This window comes from Phragmites australis, chromosome 7 (genome assembly GCF_958298935.1).
Source record: "Phragmites australis chromosome 7, lpPhrAust1.1, whole genome shotgun sequence".
Taxonomy (NCBI): Eukaryota; Viridiplantae; Streptophyta; class Magnoliopsida; order Poales; family Poaceae; genus Phragmites; species Phragmites australis.
In genome coordinates, this window is record NC_084927.1 from 31,279,492 (window position 1) to 31,288,517 (window position 9,026).

General features: G+C 40.8%; 2 protein-coding genes across 3 annotated transcripts; one reads left to right on the forward strand and one right to left on the reverse strand.

Annotated features, from left to right (window-relative positions):
• Positions 1 to 601: 601 nt before the first annotated feature.
• Positions 602 to 3,317, reverse strand: LOC133924735 (uncharacterized). Its single transcript, XM_062370401.1, has 3 exons — positions 2,986 to 3,317; positions 2,351 to 2,405; positions 602 to 1,616 (listed from the first exon to the last, which is right to left on the reverse strand). The coding sequence occupies exons 1-3, from the start codon at positions 3,202 to 3,204 to the stop codon at positions 1,180 to 1,182; spliced, it is 711 nt and encodes a 236-aa protein (XP_062226385.1). The 5' UTR covers positions 3,205 to 3,317; the 3' UTR covers positions 602 to 1,179.
• A 2,254-nt stretch (positions 3,318 to 5,571) lies between these two features.
• Positions 5,572 to 7,763, forward strand: LOC133924736 (5-amino-6-(5-phospho-D-ribitylamino)uracil phosphatase, chloroplastic-like). Of its 2 annotated transcripts, XM_062370403.1 has the most exons (3): positions 5,572 to 5,682; positions 6,362 to 7,328; positions 7,458 to 7,763. In XM_062370403.1, exons 2-3 carry the CDS (start codon positions 6,475 to 6,477, stop codon positions 7,501 to 7,503), a joined length of 900 nt encoding a protein of 299 aa, XP_062226387.1. In that variant the 5' UTR covers positions 5,572 to 5,682; positions 6,362 to 6,474; the 3' UTR covers positions 7,504 to 7,763. The 2 variants fall into 2 exon arrangements, with proteins under 2 accessions (XP_062226387.1, XP_062226386.1); XM_062370402.1 differs by having other exon boundaries at positions 6,362 to 7,763.
• The last annotated feature ends 1,263 nt before the right edge of the window (positions 7,764 to 9,026 follow it).

Below are 9,026 nucleotides of genomic sequence, written 5' to 3' on the forward strand. Positions count from 1 at the left end.
TCGGCATCTGCCGTGAGGGCCCAATCGCGAGCTCCGGCGTTGAAGGCCCGTTTCTTTGCCCAAAATGCGTTGCTTTCGTCAACACCGAGCACACTCCGAGTAGAGAGAGAATGGAAGCTGGCCTTCGTAACCCTTTTCCTCGAGAAGGGAAGGGAAGTGATGCAACACTGCGCCTTTCAGTCACTTCTGGCTTTCTGAGTTCTAACCGGCAAGTCAGGCTTTCAGACGGTAGAGATTCCGAACGGTCTTCTGTTTATCCTGAAGATTTCAACAGCTTTACCATCCAATGTTTGATGCTTAGCAAAGTAGAAAACCTTACTCTTCAAAAAGAAGAGCAAAGTAGAAAAAACAAAGTAACGGCAGTAAGGCAGTAACATTGCTGCTTTTGAACAATAACTGTGCAAGTTTTCACCTGCAGTCACTCTGGACGGTCCACAGGTTAAGCAAGGTTGACTAGATACAAAAATGAGGGGAGCATGCGTAGCACAGGAAGCCAGAGACTTTGGAAGCTGTTAAGGGCTTGTTTGATAAAGCCACTTATCTGATCCAAATTCTCTAGAGAGTGATTCTCTAAGTAAAATAATTTTGTAATTAAAAGTAGTTCTCTAAGATAATTGTATAGATTAAGTAATTATGTGCGAGAAGTAAATAAAAAAGCTACTTTTTTCAACTCTCAGCATCTAATTCATTTCAGATAATCACTTTCACAGATTCCATCCTGAGAACTAAAAACTGAAAATTACTATTTTACATAGCTCCCTTGATTCTACTCAGAGAACTGCTCTAGAAGCTATACGAAACAGGCCCTACCAAGAACATACATCAGCTCTAATGCGCTACCATGTACTTAGAGTGCTTCTTCCTCTTTGTACCCATTTCTGAAGTCTGAACTGAACGTTACAACAAGATCACTTCGGTTCTTCAGTTTAAAATACCAAAGAAATCTTTGGATATCTGTTGCTGATTGCCCTGTAGTGAAACGAAAAGCATTCCAAAAGACTATTGATACTGATATACCTCAATAACTGTGTTCTGGTGTCAAGACTCAAGAAGTCATATTGCTAGGAGTGTCATGTACTATTCAATTATATCACAGCAGCTACTAGCAAATACTACGTTATCCTCTGAACATCCAAGATGGAAGTAGTGCTTAGATTGCTGGGATAGGAGTATGGAATTTCATTTTGCAGATTGACGAGCCAACCACTCTGCTTTGGTCAAGCCGTAGTAGACTGATTTACTTCCAGGCCACATAAGAAAATTCCAGCCAATGGGAGATCCACCGATAACATAAGACCCTTGCAGGAGCTTGCCCGGATCCTTTGTAAAATCTATTATCTCACTTGGCCTGGCCTCCTTTTTGGTCTCCACTGTTAACCTTTGTGCTGCAGTGTCTGAGTTATCAGGCTCGAATGGTACATCCCCACTGATATTGTGCACAAAGCTGCTAGCCAGGCTTATCGGAGGAACTTGACTCTTCTCTGCAGATGGGATTGTCCCAGCAGGCTTATCCTTGGGGGCTCTAGCTATAGGTTTGACTAATGGTTTCACAGGCTCAGCAACAGAGGACAGATCAAGCCGAGTTTTCTTGGATAATTCCATGACGTCTTTTATCTCTGAAAGACATAAGATGAGTAGAGGGCAGACAAGTTAGATTTAATTATCTCAAGAATTTTATTGCATGCATGATACGCATGAGCAAGTAGCCATATGTGTAAAAATATAAGGCCCACATGCTCAAGAAGTATTTCTACACCAAACCACACAAGACTATGGACAACATTGCTGGCCTTTTCAGATGCATTTTGAAAGGAAGCTGGTTATTACTGTATTTGGAGATAAACAATAATTTAGTTCAGAGTTTTATTCATGTTTTTGCATTCAGATTACAATACATACCAACTTGTGTCAAATGACAGCTGCTTCTGAGTAGAGCATGTAATCAAAGAATACTCTATATAAGTGCATACCAAGTGCTGAACACAATAAAGTATGTCAGAGAGGTGGGTCGGGTTTTATCAGGTGGAAGTCTATCAAATGTGACAGTGAATTTACATGATAGATAGAAATCAAGAACTGTAACATACTGATAATCACAGATATGTTAACAGCACTGAGGGTTATGCACTCACATTTGCAAAGAACCAAAAAATGTCACAGCACCTGAGGCTGTCTTACTTATGTCACAACCCACAGAGAGCAATATGGCTTTCTATAAATGATGATAGGCTAGAAATTTGGTTAAATTCAAAATCCTCTGCTATAAAACTATCTCTAGTGCAGAGCATGATAACTGTAATAAACTGGGAAATTCCACATAATTGTCTAACATGATCGGCCAACCACTTACCTTTCAAGATCTCAAGAACAGCATCTTTCTTTTGGGAATCAGTTGCTTGGCAAACCTTCATGACAACAAAGGTGAACCGTTTTAGAACTGATTACTGTTTTAACCAGAATAAATGATATGTCAAGCAAACAATACACCAGAGATATCAGATATTCAGATTGGCAAAATTTCTACTAATATATTTCTTAAAAAAATATAGCACAATACCACAAATCGACAATGAAATACACACAAAGATGGTGGGTTAACCTGATCATTTAAGACCACCTCCATCCTTGAACTCTAATTTCCTTTTAGTTTTAGTATGCACTTGTCATCATCAGACAAGAAAATTTCAACCAGAAACAGCACCCGCCTAAGCATCCTCAACAGACCGGAAAATTTCAACTAGAAACAGCACCCGCCTAAGGACCCGTATGAACTATGAACCTCAGCACAAACATTTCTATTCAAGCGTCGATGAAAACTTCCGCAATTCCATTCACGAACACAATACTACCTCCAGTGCTCTACCCTGAAACATCGCAAGGAAAAAAATCCTACATGTTGCATTAGGATATGATCGTGGTAGCTAGCTAGCTGCTGCTGCTATCGCTGAATGGCACTCGAAAATTTTTAGGGTTTTGAGTGGGCACCTGAAGGAAGCGGCGGCGGAGGTTGGCGACGGTTGCTCTGATCGTGTGGTACGGCGAGTGGTGAAACCCCACCTCCTCCAGCTTCCGCTTCTTTGGCGGCGCGTCGGACTCAGCGCCCAAAGGAGGAGGAGGCAGCGGCGGCGGCAGCTTCGGGTCGGCGGCGGTCGTCGACTCCGATGGCACAGGCGGAGGGGTGGGGGTGCCGGCCGGAGCGGCCATCGCGGCTGCGTGGAGGGAAATGGATGGTTGCTGGTTTGAGGAGGAAAACAGTGGGGATCTGGCTTTGCTTAGTGGACTAGAACATTCTAGCCACCATGAGAGCGGAAATACTTCACTTACAACCAAAAGATGTAGAATAGGTCTTTAAGGCTCTGATTGTTTTTTATTTTAATTATAGATTTTAGGCTAAAAAGCAAAAGTAAAAATAAACAGTTATAATATAAAAGATGATTCTTAAAATCTACGAACCAAGTTATACTGTGAAACCTCACAATTTATTGGGAAGAAGCTTCCACGGATTCTACGAAACGGACTAGATTCTCACAATTAAAACTAAAACAAATATGCCCTAAATATTAAATGTAGACATAACTTAATAATTATATTACGTGTTTTTATGCAGCCTCACAACCTCGTAAAGATCTTTAGTTATCTTATAATCTTTCAAACCTCATGAATATCTAATAGTGTGTTTGACCAACATGGGAGTAGGCATGAGAATTAGAGGTGCGAGTTGGACTTTTAGTCTTAATCCATTGTTTATCTTGTGATAAGAATTAAGAAAGAGTTTAAGAAGGAATTCTTATCCCTTGTTTAAAATGGTGGGAGTTGTTGACCTCTAGAATTCTAATACGTGTCCCATTGAAATTCCCATACCCACTACAACCAATAGATTTTAAAACTGTCATATCCAAACTTCCATTCCTGTTTTATCAATTCCCTCCAACTAAACGCACCATAAGATATGATTCTAAAGAGACAACCTACCTGTTTTCCCTTTGACGATTTTTTGCTAATTTTTGCTATGCTACATGATGGATGGACCTCCAAAATTCTATTACTTGTCCCATTGAAATTCCCATGCCCACTAACCAACCAATAGATTTTAAAACTGTCGCATCCAAACTCTCATTCCTTTCTGTCAATTCCCTCCAACCAAACGTACTATAAGATATGACAACCTACCTCTTCTTCACTGAGACAGAATTTTGCTGATTTTAGCTATGCTACAGGATGGCTGAAACAGCACCATTGTAGTACATGCCTAAGAACTAGACATAGAGCCTGAGCTGAAGGGCACGGCTAGTAGCATGTTTTTATGGAATCTTGAATTAGCTAAGTCGTGAAGATCAACATGCTAGAGAGCTAATTCGTGATTGTTGTGCTATGTGTGTAGAACCAATTCGTAGTTGTTGTGCTATGTCCGTAGATTTTTTCTAGGCCTAGATTAATGCTCTTTGAATCTTTCCAAACCTTTATTTGTTTTCACAGCAAAAATTGACCCATGGGCAGGGCTGCCGACTCTTTACCTTAGTTCAGTCACATAGCAAACATAGATTTTAATTCGACTAATTGGAGTAGCACAAATCAAATCACCCAACATATCTATTGGACGTGAATTTATATATTCAATTTAATCATGTGATGCAACAGTTTAAGGACATTTGCACTCCCGTTTTAAACAGTTGCAACGCTTTTCAAGTATTCTTGAATAACTTGTGTGGGCGGTGGATGTGTGGTTGTTGTGCTATCTCGGTGATTTTTTTTCTTCTAAACTTAGGTTAATGCTTTTGAACTTTCCTAGACCATAAATTATTTTCACAACAATTTTTAACACATGGGTAACATTGATTTTAATTCAATTAATTGATACCCACAATGCTTTTTCAAGGTTTTATTTGAAAAACTTACATACTCCGTCCGGTCAGCAATACTTATTATTTTAAACAAGAACATTCATACTAAAGTAGAACTTCTGTTACTTTTATACTTCGCCACATAATGCTACCACGCTACTCTTAATGCTGCCTGGAGTAAAAGTGCATGCATGCAATACTTAATGAAGGGACATTACTGACAAGATTAGTTTCAAACCTCTAAAGCGTCAAGCTCTTTTGGACTATCTGAAGAATCCCCAAACGACAAGTATTATCGGTTGGAGGGAGTACTTGTTAATTTTCTACTTAAGTCAGTATGTATGGAGTAGCCAACCACCTTGCTAAATTAAGAAAAAGGGTGGCGACTGAATTGCTAAACGCGTTGCGTTGACGTTGCTCGGTCGTGACTTTTCTTTAAAAAAAGAGTCAGGTCATTAACTGGGAGAGGTTTGACACAACTTTACATGGGCTGGTGGGCTGCCCAAGAAAAGTGAACAGACAACGCCGCGGCCCATAGGGAACCGCTCCATGCATCACCATCCTCTTCCAGCACGCCCTCCTCTCTCTAGGAAGTGGCCCCCCAACTCTTCCGGTCCCACCTGACATCGTCGCGAATCGGCCACGGCAGAGACCAATGGGAGGCGGCCGCCCGTGTCCCTTGTCTATCCGGACGGGGCTCATCGCCACCATCCAAGTAGTCCAAGGGAAGCGCAGGGGACAAGAGGTCAAGAGCACGGTGGCTGGCGCCTCCACAGTCCACACCCCAGTCCGCTCCTGTCGATGCTCTCTCACCTCAGCTGCTCGCTCCTAGTCTATTCAGGTCAGTAGAGTCCTCCTCTTTTACTGGATTCACCGTTCATGTAAAGGAGCTTTTGTTTGGGCTCAGATGAAGCATTTTTTCTTTTGTTGTTTTGCTCTGTGCTGTTCTTGAAAAGTACTTCGAAAGGGCTGTGCTGCAAGATTGCTTGGATGGAGCTGTTTATTACACTGAATCATCGCGTGATGTCAAGTCAGATATCTAGGAGAACCTAGAATTTATCATTTCAAGAAGTTTCTACATGCTTAGGCCGAGCAGATATATTTCAATTCGTGCCTCCTTTTATGCTAAAGTGAACCTTTTATCCTGATACCTTTTGCAAGTTTGCCTAAAATGCCGAAGAGATCTCTATAGTAAAGGCATCGTTATATGTTGGTCGATCTGTGGAAATGCTTGCAAGAAGTGGTGCTCTGCATATGTTTTCTTCCTTTTTTTCAAATATACTGCAAGTGGGAGAACTAAATAAACAAATCAAATGCTTATACCACTGGTTAACTAAAAAATGGAAAAAGAAAATCTTGCCTCTTTTACAGATTTATTTAGTTCCTTACTGAAGTAAACTCTCTCAAATTGAGTTGATAACGTTGATGAATTTATCACTTGATATTGATGCTGTGCTGACTCTTTTGTTCCTATATTCAGTTGTCCATGTTTTTATACCTTTTCTTGGTTCTTAACGCAGGTGAAATTTGGGTTATCTCTGGTTCTCATTGATTAGTCACACATGAACTGAACTGGCTTTTCCACGAAGAGTTTGAAATTTCAGTACAAGTGTCAGATAGGATTTGGGGAGAAATGATCTCTTCTATCAGCTTGTTTGGAAGCTCCCACGCTCACAAATTTTACAGAAAATGCTTGCCAAACAACCCACATTTTGCACTGAGCATGCATTCAGTTACAAAGTCCTTGGGTAAAGCTATGAGTATGAAGAGGGCACGTTTGAAGCCACATGCCACAGACATCAGGAGGAACCCCCAGGCCCATGATCTTTACAAATTGGTTTATAGGCTTCCTGAAAACCTTAGCTGGCTGATGCAACCAGAAATTACTAAAAGACCGGCCTCAAAGAAGAAAAAACAGAAGGAAGAAATGGTGACTGGTAACCAGCTTGGTGTGATCTTGGAGTGGGAAGGAGTTGTTGTGGAAGATGATGATACAGACTTGGAGCCCCGGGTTTGGTATGTTCTATCACTTGAAGAGGCAAAATCTTTCCCTCCGGATGCAGTGCTGAAGGAAATTGAGGGAATGAGAACTGATCAGGCTATATCAGAAGTCTTATGTTGGTCAGAAGATCCAGAAGAAATTCAAAGGTTGGCAGCGCGCAAGGAGGTAATATATCAAACACTCCGAGGCGGATACTACAAGCTGCGACCAGGTGTTCTTGATTTCTTGAACACCCTTGTGGATTTTGACATTCCAATAGCAATTGCCGCTCCTCGCTCACGGATGAGCCTTGAAGAAGGGATCAAAAGTGTTGGTCTGCAAGGCTATTTTGATGCCATAATTGCATTAGAGGATTTCTGCCATGGTAAACCTGATGGTGAGATGTTTGAGGTCGCAGCAGAGCAACTTGGTCTTGAGCCAGATGTTTGTGTTGTGTTTGGTAACTCAAACTTGACAACGGAATCTGCACATACTGCTGGAATGAGGTGCATAGCGGTTGCGAGCCGACACCCTGCCTATGAGCTCCAAGCAGCAAACCATGTTGTGAGATGGCTTGATCAGCTCTCTATTGTTGACTTGCAGAAACTTGCTAATGGTGAGGTTATTGGTCGCAGGGGCAGAGAATCTGATATGGATATGGAGATTGTGATCGAGGAATGATGCTTCTGCAAACATGACGTACCGATATATTGTTGTACTTATAACAATGAAATAACCCAAGTAACGCATTACATTTTGTAAACAGACCAAGCAGTGCAAAATCAGGACTAAGGGTAGTCCTGAGCTTGCATTACCTGCTTGGTTTTCTCGTGATGCATCACTGGAACTCCTTTAGCTTAACCATTAGAAGATGGAAGTGAAGAAACTCCTACCCTGTAATCTTTTGCCTGTGCAGTATATATGTATTCCCTTTTCATTTCTATTTTATTCGTCAGCTTTCACAGAGATGAATACTAGAACTTTGAAAGTATTTTTGGTCAGTGCCGAAGGCCTGAAGGAGAAGAGTAAACACACTCTTCATTACATAATTCCATTGTCGGGAAGGATTCTCTATGAAACTATTCTTTGCAGGGTTACACAGACATTACATCAATATGCGTTGAGGCAATCAATCCTCATGAGCAAACCTACTTAAGGTATTCCTCAACTTCTTCCCTCGCCACCCTTGTTTGGATGACTGTATGATTATGAATTTTGTATATTATTGTAAGAGAGATTTTACTTGCAGATCATGTGAGACATTCATTGATTAAAATCTGATGGTCAATAATCAAATATACCAACTAAAAGGTACTCCCTCTACTCACAAATATTTTATGTTTTGGACAAGATTCGGTTAAACTTTTAAAACTTTGACCATCATAACTAATATTTAGTTTAGAATATGAAAATCATATGTGTATATTTGTCTTGAAGAATACATTCATAATCTCGTAAATTTATTAGATTTTATAAATATATTTTACTAGAAGATAATGGTCAAAGTTACGTATTGGATACCGTGTCATACCAAAATGTCAAGTATTTTTAACCGGATAGAGTACTTAAGTAGCGGGCTAGTTACTAACTTTTAGATGGGGTGGAAGGTGAGAAAGTAATTTTGTTTGCTAACTTAACCGGATGAAGGAGAAGAGTCTATTCCTTCATCTAAAAAAGCAGATCGGATTAGTGTTGTACGCCATTCTTGCCTCTCTTTTTTTACGCGTTATGTTGAGATTTACATGTTCTTCTATTGTTCTTTAGTGTGAGGTTTGTCTTCTGAGGAACACGATCGCTTTTGAAGAACTCAATACCACAGCGCCGAGCAGCATGAGTTCATCACGCCTCCTTCCCTACCCTCATCTCCGCGGCTGCGATATAGCTGGCGGATTCGTAGACTCACTTGACGCCTGTGTCGCAAGGAAAGGCTGCGCAGGAGATCGAGTCGGAAGATAGAACCCCAATCAAAAAATGAAAACATGATCACGTAACTTAGGCCATTACATGTAAACATGAATCAAGAATGGTGTACAGAGCAGCACCGATTGCAGCAAGGCGGCCTTACCAACAACCCTAAATCGTGGAGAAAAGGACGGGGGAGAGAGATCGGCAGCGGCTCGTGAGGGTATTCCAGGGCAAACCATATTAGGGAAAGATGATTTATTACATACAAAATTACTAAGTTGACATCGTTTACAATTTTT

Excerpts from the sequence above, each read along its gene's own strand:
- LOC133924736 (XM_062370402.1), top strand. The coding sequence starts at position 6,475 with ATGATCTCTTCTATCAGCTTGTTTGGAAGCTCCCACGCTCACAAATTT.
- LOC133924735 (XM_062370401.1), bottom strand. The coding sequence starts at position 3,204 with ATGGCCGCTCCGGCCGGCACCCCCACCCCTCCGCCTGTGCCATCGGAG. Across the intron at positions 2,406-2,985 it reads TCCGCCGCCGCTTCCTTCAG|GTTTGCCAAGCAACTGATTC; the intron begins GTGCCCACTCAA and ends GTTGTCATGAAG. Across the intron at positions 1,617-2,350 it reads TGTTCTTGAGATCTTGAAAG|AGATAAAAGACGTCATGGAA; the intron begins GTAAGTGGTTGG and ends TATGTCTTTCAG.